Here is a 21,855-nt window from a genome sequence, read left to right as displayed (position 1 = left end):
ATGTTAACCAGAGGCTCCTCCACCCACGTTATCACCAACACTGAGCATCTGCAGCTGACTCGAATGTAAAGCTGACCTAGGATTAGTTCTTCGAGACAGAAGTGTTCCAACTGTGTGAAATAGACTTTACTCTTTCTGTTTGTGTCAAGAAATTTTCAACTCTCAGCTCTCTGCTGCGACCATGGACAAGATAAAAAGGCCGGCGTTGGTGAGGTCACAGGACACATATTCTGCTTTTTCACTTATTCCCTTTCCTCTTGTGTGTTAGGTAAAGGGATTCCCCCGACAGAAAACACTGCTCCTGTGGCCCCTGAACGACTCGTCAGTAGTCCAGCTGATACTTGACATACCAGGATACATACCAGGTGACATGGTGACATCACAATGTTACGGAAGTAGCCTAGTTTTGTTGGGTGTGTTGTGTTATTTAGTATTAAAGCTACAGTGTGTAATATTTAGAAGAACGTATTCACAGAAATTGAATATTTTGTCCTTAATTGTGTGTTGATATATGTATGATCACCTGCAACCAAGAACCGATGTTTTTTCGTCAACTTCGAATGAGTTAAATTTAATTTCATTAGGGCGACCCGGCATCAATTAAATACGGTTGCAGAAAACGGTCCAGAATACGTCGCATTCCCGTGGAATTTCCAGCGCTGCGGGAAACCCGGAAATGGAATGAGGAGTGCGCCACCATAAAGTGTCCCCTGTCGGATGCTCAGTTGGTTGCGGTTTGCAACTTTACCACCGGATGCCGCCAGAAAAGTAAAAAAATTACACACTGGGGATTTAAGTAATAGATCAAATACAATAATAAATGTAGAACTTCAGGAAATAGCGATCAGATAGTCATCAGATTTGAGGGTTAGAGGTTAATAGTTTGTGTGGACAGTTTGAGTGGATAGTTTAGCCAGGCATGTGAGTTCAAAACAGAACTCTGATAGGCCTTGTTTCTGAGTTTGTGTACGGGGGGGGGGGTATTATCTGGGCTAGGGTTAGTCCCTGGGCTGACCCCTGGGAATAAAACAGGCTAACCAACTTAACCACAGGTTATAGTCTAGGGAGGGGGTATATTTTGGGACGTTACACCAGGAAAGTGAGAGCGGAGACGCCGAGACGTCCTACATGCGGTCGACTGCTCTTTTGTTTTCACTCCAGACTTTGTCGTAGCAACTCTCTCTTTGCTCTGAGATCTCAGAAAAACTACTTCGCTGACCAGTGTTTTCATAACCAAAAGAAATCACGGCAAAAACTATAAAAAACAAATTTAATGTTCTCCCGACATTAGGACACAAGCAGGGCAGGACTGTTTGGGAGTGGACACGGCAATAAGAGATGAGATGTTCAATGCAGTACCACAAATGAGACATTTTCATTTGCTAGGGTCAAAGGAATTTTACATGAGCTTTTTATTTATTTATTTTTCTGGCATTTCCTGTTATCACGTATTTTTTTTAATTGAATGTTGTCCAGACAGAATCAGCCGACTGTGTGAAAAGCACCATGAGTCACAGCTGATGACAGCAGCAGCTTCGCCGCAGATCAACAGATGAAAACCGTGTGACGGAATGTCGGCTGGTCGCGTCGCTGCACGTTGAGCTGTGGCTGCTTCATCATGTCCCACCGTGTTTTCCCACAGTTCTTAGTTCTCGCCGTGGCTCGTGGGAGGGCGGGCGAGCGACGGAGGCTCCTCCTCATCTGAATCGAACTCCACGTTCTCGTCTTTAATCCACTGGCCACTCCGGTCTTTGAGCCACCCATCACTGTGGGGAGAAGACACAGAAATGAGATGGAGGGAAGTTCAGCCAGCGAAGCTCGGCCTCAGCTCGAACAAACCTTTTCAGTTTGAGGTAGTGCTGCAGCTCCCTGCTCCTCTGGGCTGTTCTGGGCTCGGCCTCGCTTCGCACTGGAAGCCGAGACTCTTCTTTATCTGGTGTCGGTTGTAACTCTTGTTCGGAAACAGAAGACAAATCATCCCCGCGGTTACAGCCTCATCGGGCCTTGGCTTCCCTCAAACATCGAGATAAAATAAAAGGTTTCCTGCGACTTTCTTTACCTGCTGTGCTCGGCGCTTCACTTTTCCAACACGTGTTTTCTCGATCAGATGAGGTTTTGCTGGAAGCGTCGTCTCTGAGTCCGGCAGCAACGCTCCCTGGTCCTTTTTCAGATTTTGTGCTTAAAAAAAAATCACAGATAATTTTGAAAGTTGTTTTTTCCCTTCATCAGTTTTCTGATATTTAAAAGTAGAGCCCTAACGATAAGGATTTTTGGAGGCTGATGCCGATATTTGGGAGTAATTCTGCGTTCACACCCAACGCGGAGCAGATTCTTCGCGCAAGGTGATTACATATAAAGTCAATGCAAAGACTCGAGTAGACGCAAATGGTGCATCACTGACTAGAGCTTAAATATTTGAACTCGAGGGAAATATCCGTGTGACGCGATGTCGCAAAGCCAATTAGCGTTGAGATTGTCTCGGCATCACCGACGTCCCACAGAGAACGGCGAAGATCTTCGCGGGTTGATCCTGCAGAGACACTACGACAAAAAGTGCAGAGACCGATATGACTGTGAAAGGCTCATATTGCATTAATCGGTCAGGCTTTCGGCTTTCAAGTTAAATTGTGCTTTGCTGGTATAATGTCTGCTGGAATGTAAAAAGAAAAGTTCAGTGCTATATTAATATTTAGAAATCGTACTTTTGCAATAGATTTTTTTCCTTAAAAAACTAGACAAAAAAGTAAATAGCTAGTTGAGGTTATTTAATTCATGCAATAGTGAAACATTTGGCATAATAATTGAAAAACTGTTATTCGGTTGTTGGGTGTTCGGCCAAGTGTTTAATTTTGTCCGGTTTTGGTTTCGGCCAACAATTTTCATTTGGGTGCATCCCTAACATGAACATCCCCTCACCTGGTGTTTCGATGGCAGCTGTTGTATGGAACAGTCTTCAGCAGAGCGTGGTGTGTGAGCCTCCGGGTTTGTTCCAGTAGAGGAGCTGAACTGGAAGGTTCCTGAAATCCAAACAATAACCTGTTTCATGTGGATCGTAAAAAGTTTCACTCAGTTGTCAACACCCCCAAAAGCTCTGTCGTTAGGCCTGTCACGATAATTACTTTTTGTTGCACAATATATTGTCCCAGAAATTATTTCGATAAACAATATTTTTGTCATTTTTAGTTGTAATGAATCACGTGAGCGTGCAGTTTAGGCCTATTTGTCGTTGCGCGTTCAAGTCGCAGTTGCGCACTTTATCAAAATTTAGGCCTCAGACAAAACAAGCAATTTGAAGACATGGTGCCTTTAGCAAGATACTAAGTAATCCATATTTTCTGAATTTATAGAGACCAAATCAGTGATTTATTAGTCATACGACGAGAACAGACGAGAGGACGGAAGCAGCGAGGTTCGCCGAAGTGTTGTTGACGTTCATTCATATGTCAACAAACACAATGGCTGCTATTGAGGTCAATAAAAATTATTGAGTTCATATCCGTGTATTGTACGGTCAGCCGATAGCGTAATTATCGTGACAGGCCTATCTGTTGTGTTGTTTCTGTTTCCCGCAGCAGTTTGTCAGAGTCATATGATGAGTCACAGTGCTGCCACACACACACACACACTGCAACTTGCCAAAGAACACACACACTAAACACACACACACTGCTGTCAACAGCAGTCAGTTACTGACCTGACTTCTGTCTTCAAGCTGGACGTACTTCTCATGTTGCCTTTTCGCAATTTCATTCTTCAGCCGTGTTTTCCTGCCATAGAATGATTTCAATCCTGAGGAAGCAGAACATAAACATAAAACAAAGCCAACGCCACGATAATTACTGTGACACAACGTTGTTGTCAGCAGTTACAACCCATTATATGTTTACAACTTATCCCTTCAATATCTCTACATCTCAGTGCAGATCAGTGAGCTGGACTGGATATTTATATATAAGATGACACATGTTCACATGGCCCACTCATGGATGTATGAAGTGTTCACAAGTAATTAAGCTGTTGAAAATAAGTCATGATTGTAACTGCATTGAACTGCACGCTGTTAATTTCTATGTTCATCGGGGCTGCGGCTCAGCTAGTAGAGCAGGTAGGATTGTCCACTGAGCAGAAGGTCGGTGGTTCGATCCCAGGCTCCTCCAGTCCGCATACTGAAGTGTCCTTGGGCAAGTCACTGGACCCCAAACTGTAAGAACAGTGTTTGATGGATAAAAAGAGCTGCGTGAAGAAGCATGTCTGATTGGGAGTGTTCACTTCAGTAAGAAAAGTGGTAATATATCTATAGATATATATAAATACAATCCATCTACCATCAATGTGGTTCTTATTCACACAAATGATGGCAGCAGAACCACAACGAAATAATAAACTAAATGAATTTATCAACAGTTTGGATGATGTGTTCACTCTTACGTCATTTTCTATTTAAAGCTAGTGTGTAATATTTAGAAGAACTTATTCACAGAAATTGAATATATCGTCCATTACTATGTGTTCATATATGTATAATCACCTGCAACAAAGAACCAATGTTGTTTTTCTTCAACTTTGAATGAGTTAAATTTAGTTACATGAGGTGGACCCGACCTCCGTGTGAGTCGCCATGTTTGCTACATCGTGTTGAATACGGTTGTTGCACAAAACGGTCCAGAATACGTCGCATTCGCATTGAATTTTCAGACGCTTGCCGGAAACCAGAAATGCAATCAGCGGTGCGCCACCATAAAGAGTCCCCTGTCGGTTGCTCCGTTGGTTGCGTTCTGCGACCTTATCACCAGATGCTGCCATATAAATGTGAATAATTTCGAGGGCTTTAACTGACAATTATTTTCAGAATCGATTAATCTGTCGAATATTTTCTCGATTGCTCTATTAGTTGTCTGGTCCATAAAATGTCGTAAAATTGTGGAAAATTAAGATTGTGTTTCCCAAAACCCCAAGATGATGTTTTGTTATGTCCACGCACCAAAGACATTCATTTTACTGTCATAGAGGAGCAAATAAACATGAAATATTCATATTTAAGGAGCTGAAATCAGCGAATTATGATCTTTCTTCTCAGAAATCTACTTGGACCGATTAATCTATTATCAAAATAGTTGGCGGTTAATTGCGTTGTAGCAGATATTTCACAGTGATATTTTGCAGACAAAGAGGATTGTACAGTGCAGTTGATCGAGACGTGGACAACTGGCAGAGTATGACTTTATAACCCTTAGGGAAAAAATGAATCCGTCACCTTCCAGATGCTTGTTCCCGTTTCTGTGGACCGTCAGCATGTCCACTGTGTCGAACACGGGCCGGTAGGAGCACACGAGGCAGGTGTATCTACACACACACACACACACACACACACAAGCTGATCAACTCCAGCTTTCTGTCATCAGGTCACAACACAAAGTCACGCGACTGAAGATCATTTCTTTTGAACACCGCTCACAAGTTCACCTCACCTTCCATTGCTCATAAGAGCCGCTTCGTCTTCTGGAATAAAATTGGCCAGAAGATCTGCAACACGTCGCTTCTGCGACACCAAAAGACGAAAGAGTTGTTCAGCGACTAAATCTCTTGAGAAGCAACACGCCAGTTTGCCGTTAGCTAGCACGATGCTAACAACAACAACAACAACAACAAGTACAATACCAGCTGTATTTTCTTCTTTTAAAAGCTAAAACAGCCAACTCCTACCTTCAGGATGTTCAGTTGACTCGCGTCGTCACCTTCCCTTTTAAAAGACATATTTATAGCGTTTAATATTTTGTAAAAGGGTTTCGGTGGGAGGTTAGCTAGCTAGTTCGCAGCAACCACAATCTAGTTCCTGGTAACAACGTTGCATTCACAGTCGAACCGGAAAATTGGAAATGCGGACTTCCTGATAAAGGGATAGTTCAGTGATTTTTGTGAAACTTGTGTCTCTTGAATAAGCCGCGGTAGCTCTTGAGTCGAACAGCTGATTTGCGGAGTGATACGCTGCTGCTCGACGAAGAAAAATCACTGAACTATCCCTTTAAGGCAGTAAAATGTTTTGACCTCAAAGTTTTGTCTTAAGCAGAGTCCACACAGTCATTACAGTGTTACAACTGAGCCCGCTTCCTTTTTTCCCGTATATGTTTATTGGCTTTTCAATCATTTGAAGCAATCATAACTTTGCACTGGGTACATGATACAATATACATTTATCAATAAAAAGGTTTGTGAAATACTAAAATAATGTTTTAAATGTCTATCATCTCTGTTTATGCAATAAATGAGACCCAAATTAATAATTTGATTCATTGTTTTTGAACATGTGACTCATTTTATTGTAAATAGGATTGAGTAAATCAATGGGACATTGAGGAGACCGTATTCCAGGACCCAACCACCCGACCGGCAAAAAACTCAAGAAGAAGAAGAAGAAGAAGAAGAAGACGACGACGACGACGACGACGACGATGTTGATGCTGCTGCACAGTTTATTCCGATGGTCTTGAACGCGGCAGCTCCTGAACACGGCAGCCATGGCAACATATGGCAGGAACCAGCTGACTGCAACTTTTCTCAGCAACTTTGAGGGCGTTTGTTTGCCAGATACGGTGAGTTACAGCTGCCACTGAGCGGGTCAGTGCGACTACCTGAGGTAAGGGCCCGAGAGGTGGCGACTGGCGAGACACGATCGAGGAAAACAACGCGCTTCCGCGTTGGTGAAGTTGAAGACTTTAGCCGGCGGGCTAACTAAGCTGCTAGTCGGGCGCAGAGTCAGCCAAAGCATCGTGGCTGCCGGAAGCCGCGTTCCAGCACCGTCTGGTCCGGTTAGCGCGACCGCCGCGTGCCCTCGCGACGACCAATGTCCGCGGGACCAGCGCCTCCTCCGGCCGACGACGACGGCGACGGCCTGCTCCGCGGGAGCCGCGCCAGGTCCTACGGCAGCCTGGTGCGGTCCCCGCTGTCTCCGGTTCGCCAGAGACGCGTCGAACACCAACTCGAGGCCGGAGAGACTCTGCCGGGCCTGGCGCTGAGGTACGGGGTGTCTGTGAGTATCAAACATAATCAAAGTAATGCATATAACTGTTTGTTTTGTTTTGTTGCACGTACACTTCTTTTTACGGTGTCCCCGAAGCATTCTTTTTCACATTGACAATTGCAATGTAATTAAAAAATAAATGCCAAAAAAAGCCATTATTATTGTACAGAACAATTTAAAATATGTCTTATTATATATACATATACATGGAAACAATATTTAGAATTTATCTATTCTATAATTAACTGTGTGTCCCGGAAATCGGGTTCCACCCTGTTAATTTGTGGGGGTGGGGGGGGCTACAATTCCCATGAATCCACATTCAGGAAGTGACATCACTCTTGAGTGGGAATTCTCAGTAGCAAATCGAAAGTGAGCAGCAACTTTCTGTCGATCAAAGTTTTATGATGTGATTTTGTTTGTCCTACTCTTAAATTTCCACCCCGTTGTGACGCAAGTAAACCACATTCAAAAAACAACATAAATATGTTTTAAAATATGTACAAAAATAGTGTTTGTATTTGTTTAAGCTAGCTAGCACACGTTTGCTGTCTCACACAGCGTCTCCTTTGTTTTGGCATCAGTGTTATTTCTACACAGGCCACGCCCCCTTTTCATTGAATTGTCTGAACCTTAACAACATAATTGCACAAACTCAGTAGTTCAATAACATAATACTGAAAACATCACCGGCGGGATGATTGTGTTTTCAGGGGAAAAGGGCCCCTGATCACAATGTCAGTGCAAGGAAAAACAAATTGAATTTGAGTGTTGTCCTTCTTGTGAGTTTAGTCAAATCAAGCCAAACGAATATAAAACCAGCCTTTTTAGAAGTGAGACCAGTTTGCCGAAGGCTGACGATGTCAATCTCTTGCAGATGGAGCAAATCAAAAGAGCCAACAGGCTGTACACCAACGACTCCATATTCCTGAAGAAGTCTTTGTCCATCCCCGTGCTGTCGGACATGGATGGCTGCGCCAACGGGGGGGATGTGACCGGAGAGGACTGCGGAGGAGACAATGCCGGCTGTGCTCCTGCTCACAACAGGAGCACCAGGAGCGCTTCCGCGAACGAGCTCGGCGACGTCAGACAGCGGGCGGCAGACCTCACGCCGGTGGATTTCTTGAAAAGGCTGGATGAGTTGATAAACCAGTCCAAGCAGGCCGCGGTCAGAGGATGCCAGGACGCTGAGAAAAGGTAAGAGTGCACGGGGTGTGTTCCAGGAAGCAGGTTTAACAAACTCTGAACCTAATAGGGGTGTAAGAAAAAATCTATTCACTAGAGTATCACAATATCATGTTTTGTGATACTGTATGGATTCTCAAAAACACTATTGATTTTCAATTATTACTTCTCGTGCAAAGATTCGTGGCAAGCAGTGGTTCATTTTGTGTTGTGTTTATCTCCGACCGTTAGATGGCAGTGTGCAGCCATATGTTGCTAACCTAGCGATAGTTGACCGTGGCGTGCTTTTGTTAGACCGGCTCCCCCGGCATACAGAGCTGAGGAGCCATGCCGTTTGCAAAATGTGCCATGCCAAGGTAAAATACTCGTGGGAACACAACAAATGGAAGGGCACACTTAGCGAGACACCACTCGGATTTACCGCAAGTGTAACAGCAAACGGCCAACAAGGCGATCCCCACGAACCTGACTCGCTCTGGATTTAGACCAAATTCATTGGTCTAAATCATTAGTTACCACCGACCTCAACTCGTGCAACCAAGATAACTCAGTCAATACTATTTCATTTATAAGCACTCTTCTTTTTTTTTATTGATACAGGCAGGTTATTCCCATCTTGTGAGATTTCACAGGATGTGTTTTGGATGTTACAGGGACTATGCATTTTCTTTTGAGAAACTTAAAAAGTGGCATATTGTGAACCTTTAAAGCAGATTGCTCTGATTTTATGCATACGGTGTATTCTTTATACTAAAATAGAGTTGGAGATACGACTTTGTGCTTATGGAGAAAATGAGCACATGCTGAGAAAGTGCAGCATCACAGCTGCAGCTGACAAGGAGAGACAGTTGACGTGGGAGGCAACTGTTACCCGACTAGTCAACGTGTAAGACTGAATGAAACCGTGAATTGATTCAAAACATAATGTTATTTTTTTGCCAGTGTGTCGTTTAAGGCGTTGGTGTAATGGTTAGTGACACTGTCCAGTGCGCAGGTGGCACGTAAAAACGTAGAAACGAATTATAAGAATATAGTGCAGATAGGTAAAGCATTTGGTTTTAGTCAGATTCCACATGTTAAACAAAGAAAACGCCAGTGGCTATTTAAACATGTTGTACAGAAAACTCCCGTGGCAATGCACAGAATTAGTAATTGGTCCGCGATATTAAAATGATGGAAATAAGACTGTAGAATATTGTTCAGATATGTAATGAATAGAAAACCGGGAAAGTTCTACTAAGCAGTCATCGGGGGATGAGAGCATAACGGGTCTCAACATCCTCTCTGACGTGAGCCTACTGAATTAGTTCTGCTTCCATATCGATCAGGTTGACGGGGAAAGGACGCCCTGTTTTTTGACTGACAGATCAGGTTCAGGAAAAGGGAGGAGATCAGGAGAAACTACGTTTTTTAAATTTTTTTAAAGAAAACCTGCCAAGCGAGCAGGTTAGGTTCGTCAGGGTTAACAAACTCAAGAGTTTTAGCATAACCTGCTATCTGGAATACACCCCAGGGCTCTCGCTCCATTCTTGTGTACATTGGCTGCTCAGATGCAGTCACTCTGTTCGTCATCTGTTGTGTGCGTCCTCCATTTTGGAGGAAACTGGTTTTTCTCTTTGTTGTTGTTGTTGTTGTGATTCTGCTGCCCTGGCTGGCCCGCGAACCCGTGACCTCCGGTATGGGTGACCTACGCACTTACCGCTAGGCCAAAACCGCAAGTTTGCAGCACCACCACCCGCCAGTACGTCTCTTAAGGTGTCAACGAGTGATGTCTACAAACTGCACTCGGCACCGTTTTTTGGTTTTCGATTTACAATCAGGACTGTGCTGGAATTTTTTTTTCCAGCGGGTACAGAACCTGACAGCTAGTGGACCGTGAGGAAATATTCAGTGTCTTTTTACAAGAAGGGCTTACTGCCCCTTGAAGTCGTGGCACTTTAGTTGTCACTTTGCTGCGCTTTGGCATTTGTACGTGTCAATATTTTTCACATACTTAAAGCTACAGTGTGTAATATTTAGAAGAATTCATTCACAGAAACTGAATATATTGTCCATAACTTTTTGTTCATATATGTATAATCACAATGTTTTTTTCGTCAACTTTGAATGACTTAAATATAGTAACACGAGGTGGACCCGACCTCCGTGTGAGTCTCCATCTTTGCTACGTCGTGTTGAATGCGGTTGTTGCACAAAATGGTCCAGAAGAAGTCACATTGGTGTTGAATTTCCGGCGCTGATGGAAACCGGAAATGGAATCAGCAGCGTGCCGCCATAAATTTCCGACGCCGGTCGCTCAGTTGCTTGCGGTTTGCAACTTTACCACCAGATGCAGCCAGAAAAGTACAAAGATTACTCACAGGGGCTTTAAAATCTAGAGCCGACCGATTTGTCGGTTAGTTGATAAAAGTCGTCCTTTCACATATCGGCACCAGCGTTAATGCTTGCCAAAAGGGTTTGATATGGAAACTTATTTTACAGAACAAACGACGCATGAAAAGATGTGCATTTATATTTACATTTTACATTCAAAAAGTATATTTTCTTAATTCAGGTGTTATATTTGCCTGTATTTGTGTTTTGTTTTTATTTATGACGATGTTTATAGTTTAACTGTAAAATATAAAGCCTCAGTTACATTTCTCTGTCAAAAAGGTTTCAGGAATCATTGCCAAATAGTTTTTCAAATGTAATAACGCCGAATATATTGGTATCGGAATTTTTAAAAACTTCTTAATGTCGGGGCATCTGCCCCCTCAAATTCATATTGGTCAGGCGCTGCTTATACAATTTTTACCATTTGTTTATTTTTTACGTCCTCAAAAAGACAAACCAGTTGGTTCTGGTTATGGACAATTGTAGGTATGGTTATGGACAATTGTAGGTATAATAAAAGTGGGTATTTGCATAGCGTTGCAGAAATCTTCTTTGTTGTGGTCAACGAGCTTACCTGGAAACTGTGTCTCTTGAGATATTCTGTCCTCATGCCGTTAACATTGCAGAAACACTTTTTGTGGGGCAATGCTTATTCCTCCTGATTCAGTTTTTCTCAGTTATATGTGACTGTATTTCATAAGATGCTGGTTTGATCTCATTCCCTAGAAGCAAGGAGCGGCCGCACATGAACGCCGACTGTGATGTCCGACTTCACTGCAGCTTCTCATCTGTTTGCTCTTTACAGGGTCGCTGCCCTGGAAGCAGCTTGCACCAGGGGCGCGTCAGGCTGGCGGCCTCTTCCCAGGTCCTCTACAGGGCAGCAGCAGCGGGAGGCCGCTCACAGGGCCGTGCCCCTCACCATCACCAAACTCACCATGAATGTGAGGGACAGGGAAGATGACATCTTCGAGCTGTGATGCATTTCTTTGATCGTCAAAGAAAACCATAGTCACTGGATTTAGCTCCCGGGACAATACATCACAGATGAAAGGATAGATTCCTCATGATCCCCGCTGCTGTGTGGACTTCAGAGCTTAAAATTCCATTTCATACTGGGGTATAATATAGAATCACACTGTCTATTAACATGTCTTTGTAAGTGAATATTGCTTCACTGTAGCCCTATTTATTTGTTGATATATAGGTCATGAAAATCTTCATATGGCCCATAGCTGTGTTTTGGGTTTTCTATATATATTTGTTTTTTTTATTTTTTTAAACAGTGCTTGTTCTCACACGCAGAAAATAAAAGCATGAAATGTTAAAAATGAGCGTTAACAGTCACATGTTGGTTTGACCATATGACTGCTCACATGGTCAACTCAGCGCGTGGTTGTGTGTAATTCTACCTCTCAGCCTCATAATGCAAAGATGTCCCAAGGTTTCCCACTATATATCCCACTCGAGTCAATCTCGATATATATATATATATATATATATATATATATATATATATATATATTGGAGAGAGAGCTAATACATAATGCTGATATAGGAATATTAACACATTCCTGTGCATATATGTGTATGTGTGTGTATGTATACGTATGCGTGTATATGTATACATATAGACATATGTGTAGATTGTTTTTAGCAATGAAAAGTGCACTAAAACTGGGAGCACAAAATTTAAACATAAATGGATCTTTGTCTGTCACTACTGAAGAACTGAAATTACAAACTAACCAAAGTTTAAAAAAGGACAATATTATCCAGAACATATTTTCACAGCAGAAATGTTTTTTATTCATGGAAAAGTTTTTGATTCACTTTTTATATTTTCTTCTTAAAGACAAAAGTGTTGATCCCCTGTTTTGGTTCAGATCTAACTTTATTTAGTCGTTTAAATGTTTGGGCTCGGTTGGAAACTGCAGTCTGTCATGACCTCTTCATCTTTCAAAAACGTCCTGTTCGCTTTTTTGTACCTTGACTTCTCTCCACGTTATTGCTTAAGCAATAGGATAATCCTATGTATGTGCAGTAAAACACTAAATTACAACATTTGACTGTTACATGAGGTGGAATGTCCGTTCAGGATGTTGAAAATCAAATGTTTTTGTCATGGAAAACCGAAGAATAACAACCGCCTTAATCTCGGTCAATGACTGCAACACATTATTCAGGAAAACATGAATTATGGGATTTGGACTGAAGCTCGTGCCGTCAACACCCTGTGAGAGCAGTGATGCTTGTAACTGCAGAGTAACGCTGGGAGTTATCGTCCACTGTGAGGTTATCTGCTGTATTATTGGCTGCACTGTCTTCTGGACGCCCGAGTAAAGAAACTGAACAGTACGTTGCGTTGCATCACTTTGACCACCAGATGGCAGTGCTGCACTACAGTGGCAATGTTCCCTGACTTGTTTTCTTTATGCACTCTGTCCAGCTGTTTTCACTCCTCCTCTCCGCAATGCATAACAATATCAGTAGTAACTTTTAAAATATCAAAAATCAGATGACGTTTCATCATCTAAAAAAAAAAACTGTAAAAGATTTTATATTCAAGTTGTCTGTGGATATATATCACCTTTAAACTTAAAAAAAAAAGGAATGACTGAACCACCTCTCATTTTTATCCCACATGTTCTTTGATGGTACAGCAGATTTTGTTCTGACGTAACTCGTCTTACGTCGCCGGTCCTCAGCGGCAGCTTCAGACCGGTTTTGTCCAGCAGTTCAGAGTCTCAAGGTGAGTCCGCCTGTAGCGCTCCCAGTGTCCGACCGACGCCTGTTGTCTCTGTCATATCGTGCCCTCGTCCACAAGTTTGTTTAGTCCCTTGCAGATCCTGGTGAGGTGGGGTCGAAAGGGGCCACTGGGGTCGTACAGCTTGGTCAGGAGCTCCGGGTCAGAGTAATGGTTGAAGACGTGGTTGATGCGACCGTGCGATTTAGGGGTGAGGTGGGTGTTGACCAGCTTCAGCAGCAGGTCCCTGCAGTTTGTCAGCAGCTCTTCCATCACTGCCTTGTCGAAGGTGAAGTCCACCTGCGTCGGTGAGGAAACACCTTTTTGTTAGGAGATTGACTCGAGTGTGACATTTTACATCATCTCGTGATTGTCGATACACGTAAAATCAATTATATACTGAAGTAAGGTTTTCACCTCGGTCGGGTTGTTTCTTTATCAGCAGGATTACGCAGAAACTACTGAACAGATTTATACAAAACTCGGTGGAAAGATGAGACATTGGCCAAGAAAGAACCCGTTCAATGTTCTTGCAATTTCTAGTTAGTAAAGTTTCATCATGTAATGACGACCTTCCTTGCAACTAATGCAATAAAGCTATTTAAAGGTGACATATTGTGCTCATATTCAGGTTCATACTTTTAATTTGTGTTACCACTTGAAAAAGTTAACATGCTTCTAATGTTCAGAAAAGGCATCAGTGTTCTCATACTGCCCATTCCTGCAGCTCCTCTTTTTACTCTCGTTCTCAAACGCCTGGATTTCTTTTAGCTCCGCCCTCCCTACAAACCCCAGTCTGCTCGGATTGGCCAGCTGGCCCAGTCTGTTGTGATTTGGTTAACCGATTTCAAAATATATAGGAAATGTCACGCCCCTTCACTGGAGAAGGTGAGAAGAAAAATCCTATAATGTTTTGGTTTGGATCCAGAAGTGTTTCTACTTCAACATTGCAACTTTTCTTATCTTTTTTTGGGGGGGGGGAATTTTTACTGATTTCCCAGGCTATAATTCATGAAGCTTAATGAAAACAATCAGGCATATTCAGGGGACTGATGTCTCTGAGTGTGGGCAATTTGATGTGATGCAAATAAAAATCCGGATCTCGCGAAAAATCCAATGTAGTTGCGCGAGAAGACTGTTGGGCCTTGGCGGAGGTATGCGATTCTAAATCTTCTAATATTTATTTTACCGTATTAAATTGGAAATATTTTTGACAGTTAATTACATACGTTTCAAATTGCTTAAGCCAACATCTGGCTTCATGAAAGGTTGCACATGTCCTTCTCTATTACGGAGCTCATATGTGAAAACGTACCTCGTAGAAGCTGATGGCCGTCATCGCCCCTTGATGCAGCTTCTTCTTAAACTCCTGGGCCACTCCCAGCTCCTCGGTGCTGAAGCGGTTGTTTCTGAACAGCACGCCCATCTTCACCGCGATCTTGATGAGGTTTTTGATCACCTTCTGAGCTTCCGACTTGTTTCCCGAGTACTCTTTGGAGATGCGGTACAGATCGTCCAGGATCTCGCTGGTGGTGTCGTCGATGAACATTTGCACAGAGCTCTTGCTGGCCATGGAGCTGAGGATCTTCTTCTGGGCCTTCATGGCCATGTCCTTGGAGCTGAAGGCGTCCATGGTTGGCTGAAATGTCAACGGAGGGCAAAGGGCGCAGGGTGATTAAAACAGTGGTTTCCAACAGTGGTGAATGCTAAAACATAAGGACATTGTGTCCATAAATCATTCAACAGGACATCAGGGGCCTGTACTACGAAGCAGGATTTGTGGTTATCGAGATTCCCTACACTTTAACTCTGGGTTTTCCGTCCTACGAAGCCGGTTCTCTTCTTATCGGCATAAATCAACATGGTAACTCATGCTGAACGGCTAACCTGCTCAGGAGCAGGTTATGTTCCTGATACGAGATCGAAACCTGTCAACAGCCCCACTACTAACCTATCAGATCACTGGAAACTGGAAGCGTCATCATTCACAGGATCCTGTCAGGATCAAAGCAGTAACGTGACAAATAATAAAGCGCAGCAGATATTTATGAACGAGTGGAATCATGTTGCTGTTCCAGACTTTTCATGTGTCCACTCTACTACTACTTGTAATAAACAGAGGGAACGATAATCACACCAAATAAATACATAGACACATTAACATTAGAGCTTAATTTGAATTTAATAAAGATGATTTGAGTCCCGTCAGATTCTTTTGCAGCTCGGAACAACACAAGGAGATTGTGGAAATAAATAGTAACTAAAACTAGATACGATCTTGTATATTAGAACGATGATCCTTGATCCATGATCATAGTTTGACGTGAAAGGGCTTAACGTCACTTAATGTGCTAAAGCAGCGATCAATAATCACCACATTTCTCTGAGATATGCTTCGTCCGAAATCCTATAATTATGGACGGTATCCTACATTAAGCATTTTCCCGATAGAAGAAGGAAAAGGCTTCATGTAATGTAAGATAACGTCCATAATTATTGGATTTCGGGTCAGATATTTTCCACAGGTGTAAGTCTTTTTTTTATTTTAGTTGTTTGATTATATTATATTTTCATTTCACTTTGTGGAATGTCACTTTTACATGTTGCTTAAACCAAATCGGCCTGCGCGTCTCAGCGCATCTTTTTCGCATCATGTGAAAAACTTAACTTAAGGTTCTGACGACGGCGCTTGCAAATGCCCTGGGCAACGGAAAGGAAAACCCGGGGTCGACTGAGGACAGCTGCTATCCAGCTTCGTAGTACAGGTCATCAGGATGGTCAGTGTTAGGTTAAGTCAATCCAGACAACGAAAAAACAGACCCTGGATATGTTCAACTCGCTTCGTCGTACAGGCCCCCTGTAAACTGCACCTGATCCTCGGATACGAAAAGCAATTAAACCCCTGAACAACTCTTGCTTTTTGTCCCCGTCGCTGCCCACACCGGACACCAGGTCACAGCAAATCATCGCGCATCAGCATCGGCTTCATTTTCTCCACAACAAAGGTGCTAAATGTGAAATGAGTGCGTGTTCGAATTTTTAAAAAGAAAAGGAGGTCTTTAACCTTTAAGAGAAGGGCGCTTTCACACCTTGCCATTCGGCACAGCTTCATTCTTTGTGCCGCCAGACACCGAGGAGCTCCAGTGGAGCCTAGGTCGGAGGTCGAGTGCTGTGTTCAAGGGCAAACCGTTTGTTGTTGTGGAGGCTGGGTGGGGGTAACACCCAGACCATCGGGGGATTTCAACCGGCGACTCCCCAGTCGTCTATGCCGCCCTCTAACCTCCGGATCGTCGTCACACCTCGTCATCGAAGCACATTTGGCCGTCGCCAATATTAATAATTTGAGTTTAAACTGTTATTGAAAAATGAAATCGATATCCCCACAGTGCTAAATCGACAACACCCAATCAGAAGCCCTGCTTCTCATGTGAGGTTAGCTGCAGTGTTTGTTTTTGTATCTGACATGCACATATGATGCCGAGAGGGAAAAGTACCAGGGAGGAGACTCCCCAGAGGCTTTTATTGTCCCCACTGGGATTTTCAACCACATCTAGCATCCATCACAGAGAACACGACCCCTCCGGGACGCCATCATCATCACGCAATACAGCACACGACGACAGGACTACCAAACCCACCGTTTATCTTCGGTTGTCGAAGCAGATTTAAGGAACTCCTTTTTAATTGAGTTTAATTTCTCCGTAATCTCTAACAGGAAAGCAGCTAGACCCGGAGATGATTGTTAAAAGAGGAAAAAAAAGCGAACGTCAGCGCTGGCCAAGCACAGGGAGGTTAAATCCCCGCATCATCCCAACGACATAGAAAGGATCGGAGCAATATGACTTTTCATGGACGAAACGGATACTTTTACTTGTAGAACACTGAACTCACGCTTGAGGGATTCATGTCTCCAATACCACAACACCTCAACCTAATCCAGATTATTTACTACAGTGAGACATACGGTGTCTTTAACATGCATCAGTGCCACGGAGACTCCCGGTGTTATTTGCCGTGTCTTTTTTTACACACTCCCCCGTTGAAAGAGCGCTTACTGAGCGTTTTTCAGCGAAACGGGTTTTTTTGCACTGAATCCCACCCGTGTGGCTTGTGCGGACAAGCATTTGAGAGGAGCAGGTAGGCTGCATAGCTGAGGCAGGCCCGTGCCTGCTGTGCACAGATTGCATCACTTGCGGGCCAAGACAAGAGGCGGCGAGCGAAACCGCGAGCGGCGCCGTGTCACTTTTGCCGCGCGGCAGCGCCCTCTGCGGCCGTTTCGCGCGCTCGGCGTTTCACGTGGAGGGAAACGAAGCCCAGCAATCCGTCGGCCTGGAGCTCGGGCGCGCGTGGTCCCGCTCGCTGGACTGACACACAGCCTGAACGGTGGACGTTCCTCATGATCCCGGCCTCCGGAACCGCCGGAACAAATACACCAAACTCTTTAGAAGTGTCCTAGTTTCCCGAATACTGGAGATAGTCCAGTGGCTTTTAATGACTTCTTCTCAGTCATTTTTACTGATCCACAGTTCGACTTTACTATTGAACTTGCTGGGCCCCATTCTGGCAATTAAATCTGCGACCATCAGCCATTAGGCAGATCGTGCCAAGTCGCCAAAGTGGCATAAGGTGCTTTCGGACCAGAAGGGGCTGTATGCGAGACGGCCACCGTCGCTCCGGACATAGTCCAGAACCTTTCCCGCCAGCCCGCTGTCCGAGTGAGCCCATGGGAGGATACAGCCGGAACATTCCCGGAGACTGCTCTGCCCGGAAGCCACAGAACGTTGCGTTCTTCGCGTGTGAACGTCAAAACTCCCCAGGACGTCCGGACGGGTCAGTCGGAGTGGTGTCTGGAAACAGCCGCAGTGTCAAAGCAGGCGTGTGGGGGAGGGGGAGGGGGAGCGTCAGAATTTTTTTTTCACGGTAGAGAACATCCACTGAAAGATCCTGTGCGTCAGCAACAGCATACCGCCCGTAAACTCTCAGTTAAGTGTCTGATGTGTGACTTTCACGGCCGTTTGCGCTTATTTGAAATGACGGTATTCCCATTGTCCCGATGCTTTAGTGATTCTTCAGTCTGCACTTTGAGCTAATGACTCCGCGTATAAAGGAAAAAAGTGGTTCAGGCGCGTTAATGATCACATCACGCACATAGGCGGCACTTTGCTGTGACTGCACCCATGCACCCCCAGTCCCAGCTGCAAGATTTCTACTGGATATCTGATTCGGCTCTGTTCCACACGCTCAGCCATTCATTTGGAACAAGTGTGACATTTCCAAAGGCTTTGTCGCGAAAGCGCCGGGTTCCCCGTTGGGAATTTAAGAGCGTTCATTAGATTAATTTCCCTTAATGGCGATAATGGAAGTGGAGCGGCGGGATAGCTATTTCAGATCCGTGCTTCTGTCTCATTTATTCGCTAAAAAAAACCCGACGGGGATTTGAGGGACGTGCACAGTGGGCCAGTCGTCAGCCAGAAGAACCGCACGCGGCTGTTTATTTAATGTAGATCTATTGGGAGTTTTTTTGGGGGGCGTAATGGACGTCTTACAGTCGGTCAAATCGAGGGCTCTTTCAGTGTTGAGCATCCATTTTCTGGTCCGGATGGACTGGAGAGGCCCCTCTGAATGTCCGTTTTGTTGCTGACCGCATCGAACTTTGAAATGGTTTGTTTGCTCCTTCTGGAGAGGGCACCCGTGCGCTCTCGTTAGATCGACCACGATCAAAATCGTGGTCGATTGCCCAATGGCTGTCCATTGGGCAATGTTCGCCCAATGGACAGCCAGAGACGGGACGGAGAGAGGGAGCTGATCGGTGGATGCATGCAGGCAGGAGAGGTAAATATTTAGCATTCCTCAGATGACTCCAGCCTCAGTGTTGGTGTGCATGTAGGAACTTGCGCACATTTCTGAGTCAAAGTTCTTGTGCGTTTCTTTCGCCAATCAAAGAACGTAACGAGCTTTTATGGCGAATTTGTGTCCTTGAGTACGCGACACGAGTCATAACCTCTCACGGGGCGCGGGAGAGGGGGATTTCCTGAAGCCCTTCTTCACAGTTGAGATCTTTCCAGGTTGTGTGTTGCACTCCTTGTGCATCTCAAAGTTGGCGTCATATTCATTTCACCAAGTACCTTCTTCATTCAACCAATCTTTTTTGGTCATTTTTTTTTGATTATAGGTCAATGGAGACATTTTGAAATCCCGCAATAGAACATATTGCGGGTTTATTTTCTCTGTCGACATTGCACAACTCTTCTGAGCTGCCGTTTCCCGGGCGCTGCCACCCGTCCGCGGTGCCTCGACGGGGGAAGCGAAACCGGGGTGGGGGGGGGGTGTCATCAGGCCCGCAAAGCGCTGCAGCACAAGCGAGAGCAACCGTCTCAACCCTTCGCCGTCTTCTGGCTCGGGCTTCCGGTTCGACGGCAGGCCGGGGAGAGAGTCCCCCCCCGCCTGGAGATTGGGGTTGAGCAACTTGGCCTGTGCAAGCGCAAAAAAAATGCTGCGAGCTCCACATCTGCGCGTGTCACCGCGCTTGTTCCAGCATGACCGCGAGCGTACATGCACATCTCCCAACTCGGGCCCCCCCCCAAGATGGGGAAGTGGAAGAGAGTCGACACAAATTTTTGTTCCAATCATCCCTCAGAGTCCGCCGTTGCCGGGCGCCAACGAGAAATACTCGACTAAAGCACAACAGGAGACAACACTAATCTGGGCCCCGGAGGATCCGCTTACTGGCACATGAACGAGACAGAAGGGTCTTACCTTTCTTTTTGGCCTGTGTGTGTCTGTCTGTGTGTGTGTGTGTGATGTGGGTCCTCCTCCCTCCTCTTCTCTGTCAGATCTCTCTCTCTCTCTCTGTCTCTCTCTCCCTCTCTCTTCCTCTCTGTGTGTTTGACAGCACCGGCCGGACGACTTTAACGAGATCCCTCCATCTTCACCGCGAGCGGAACCAGAACCCGGGAGAAACGGCCCTCCCGCAGCGCCTCGCTCACTAACCACACCGTCTCGAGATAGTGTTGAGTTGTACTTCCTTGAGGAACTAAGTTGCTATGACACACCCCTCAGCCTGTGTGTGTGCGTCTCACTCACACACACACACACACACACACTCTCTCTCTCTTTCTCTCTCTCAGTCTCTCTCTCTCTCTCTCTCTCTCTCTCTCTTGCGTTTGCCTCCGAATGTCAAATTCAAACTCTTCGAAACCAGTGTATTCCTCTCTTGCCCTCACTCATCACTCTCTGACTCCCCTTTTGAATCTCTCTCTCTCTCCCCCTCTCTCTCTGTGTGTATTGCTGACGTTCTGCCTCTGCTTGTTCTGACAAGTGAAAACCCCAGAAAGAATTTAGCAGTAATCCAGGGATGCAGCCAGTTGAAAGGGGAGCGGCTTAACCCCCTTTTTGTTGTTCACCTGCGCTGGAATGCCGCTCCTGTCAGTGCCGCCGAGCACACTGTCACCTTCCCCCGTGTGTGTGTGTGTGTGTGTGTGTGTGTGTGTGTGTGTGTGTGCGTGTGTGTGTGCGTGTGTGCGTGCGTGTGTGTCATTCGAGGGTGGAGTCAAAAACAATCGCTGTCCAGTAGTGTGTCTCGGTCTGAGACGCACGTGTTCAAAGTTGAACTGAAAACGAAACACGTTCACCAACCTGCGTTGGTTTAGAGTTTATGGACATAAATATCAATACCGTCGGTGCTGTGTCTGTGTGTGTGTGTGTGTGTGTGTGTTATCTGCCTCTCGTATCTGCCTGTAAAACTATATTGCACTTTGAATGTTCAGCCTGTGGCTGTAAAGTTACAACAATGCGTTTGCACCACTTTCACGTTTTTAAATCTTGGTGGAAAAAAAGAAAGATCCTACTTAATTTCAACTCCTTTTTAGTTGTTGTTCTTGTTGAAATGTCAAACTTGATCGCACTGACTAAATCTGCCCCGCTGGACATGACAGAGGTGTCATTTGTCGCAGTTTGTCCTTGATAAATAATTTATCACGGTGAGAAAATACACTCCATAAAGTAATTCCCCTCTGATTGTACTGTAGTCCACGTATAAGATAATAAAAAAACAAAGGCCAATATCCAGTTATTGAATTAAGCTTTGTTTGAGCCGGTTGCCATAAAAACCTGTCAGCCCTCCAAAGGTCTAAGCTGTGAGTGAGTGAGTGAAATATAAAAACAAGCGTAATGTAGGATAATAACCCGGAGTAACCAATATCATAACAACTGGGCCGCTGCAGCAAACATGTCGGCCAGACTCGAGTCATGAATTCGATGATTCATTGAGAACCAGGAAGTGTTTTTTTTCCCCGATTCCAAAGCCGTGTGTTTATCTGAATGGAGAGCAGCTGCTGGCTGTACCCCCCCCCCCCCCCCCCCCCCCCCCCCCCCGAGTGCTCGTGAACGTTAATTGTTGTCAGATGGTGGGTCAAAGGTCAGACCTGGCTGGACTAAAGGTGTGCCTGCACAGGACATCGGCCCACCAGAGTGCAGTGGAGACGCACACACACACACACACACACACACACACACACACACACACACACACACA

General features: G+C 44.9%; 3 protein-coding genes across 5 annotated transcripts; 1 reads left to right on the top strand and 2 right to left on the bottom strand.

Moving 5' to 3' along the window:
• Positions 1 to 1,253: 1,253 nt before the first annotated feature.
• scnm1 (sodium channel modifier 1) lies at positions 1,254 to 5,904 on the bottom strand. Its single transcript, XM_035607759.2, has 8 exons — positions 5,704 to 5,904; positions 5,469 to 5,539; positions 5,255 to 5,343; positions 3,695 to 3,789; positions 2,917 to 3,017; positions 2,060 to 2,178; positions 1,840 to 1,951; positions 1,254 to 1,766 (listed from the first exon to the last, which is right to left on the bottom strand). Exons 1-8 carry the CDS (start codon positions 5,752 to 5,754, stop codon positions 1,646 to 1,648), a joined length of 759 nt encoding a protein of 252 aa, XP_035463652.1. The 5' UTR covers positions 5,755 to 5,904; the 3' UTR covers positions 1,254 to 1,645.
• Positions 5,905 to 6,477: 573 nt separating this feature from the next.
• lysmd1 (LysM, putative peptidoglycan-binding, domain containing 1) lies at positions 6,478 to 11,907 on the top strand. 2 transcript variants are annotated; one of them, XM_035607760.2, is made up of 3 exons: positions 6,478 to 7,027; positions 7,896 to 8,215; positions 11,385 to 11,907. In XM_035607760.2, exons 1-3 carry the CDS (start codon positions 6,842 to 6,844, stop codon positions 11,554 to 11,556), a joined length of 678 nt encoding a protein of 225 aa, XP_035463653.1. In that variant the 5' UTR covers positions 6,478 to 6,841; the 3' UTR covers positions 11,557 to 11,907. The 2 variants fall into 2 exon arrangements, with proteins under 2 accessions (XP_035463653.1, XP_047190822.1); XM_047334866.1 differs by having other exon boundaries at positions 6,881 to 7,014.
• A 452-nt stretch (positions 11,908 to 12,359) lies between these two features.
• tnfaip8l2b (tumor necrosis factor, alpha-induced protein 8-like 2b) lies at positions 12,360 to 20,455 on the bottom strand. Of its 2 annotated transcripts, none has more exons than XM_035607761.2 (3): positions 20,079 to 20,455; positions 14,638 to 14,961; positions 12,360 to 13,622 (listed from the first exon to the last, which is right to left on the bottom strand). In XM_035607761.2, the coding sequence occupies exons 2-3, from the start codon at positions 14,953 to 14,955 to the stop codon at positions 13,380 to 13,382; spliced, it is 561 nt and encodes a 186-aa protein (XP_035463654.1). In that variant the 5' UTR covers positions 14,956 to 14,961; positions 20,079 to 20,455; the 3' UTR covers positions 12,360 to 13,379. The 2 variants fall into 2 exon arrangements, with proteins under 2 accessions (XP_035463654.1, XP_035463655.1); XM_035607762.2 differs by lacking the exon at positions 20,079 to 20,455 and adding an exon at positions 15,123 to 15,486.
• Between the last annotated feature and the right edge of the window lie 1,400 nt (positions 20,456 to 21,855).

This window comes from Scophthalmus maximus, chromosome 10 (genome assembly GCF_022379125.1).
Source record: "Scophthalmus maximus strain ysfricsl-2021 chromosome 10, ASM2237912v1, whole genome shotgun sequence".
NCBI lineage: Eukaryota > Metazoa > Chordata > Actinopteri > Pleuronectiformes > Scophthalmidae > Scophthalmus > Scophthalmus maximus.
The sequence above is the reverse complement of the archived record's forward strand: the minus strand, read 5'-3'. Positions and strand labels throughout refer to the sequence as shown.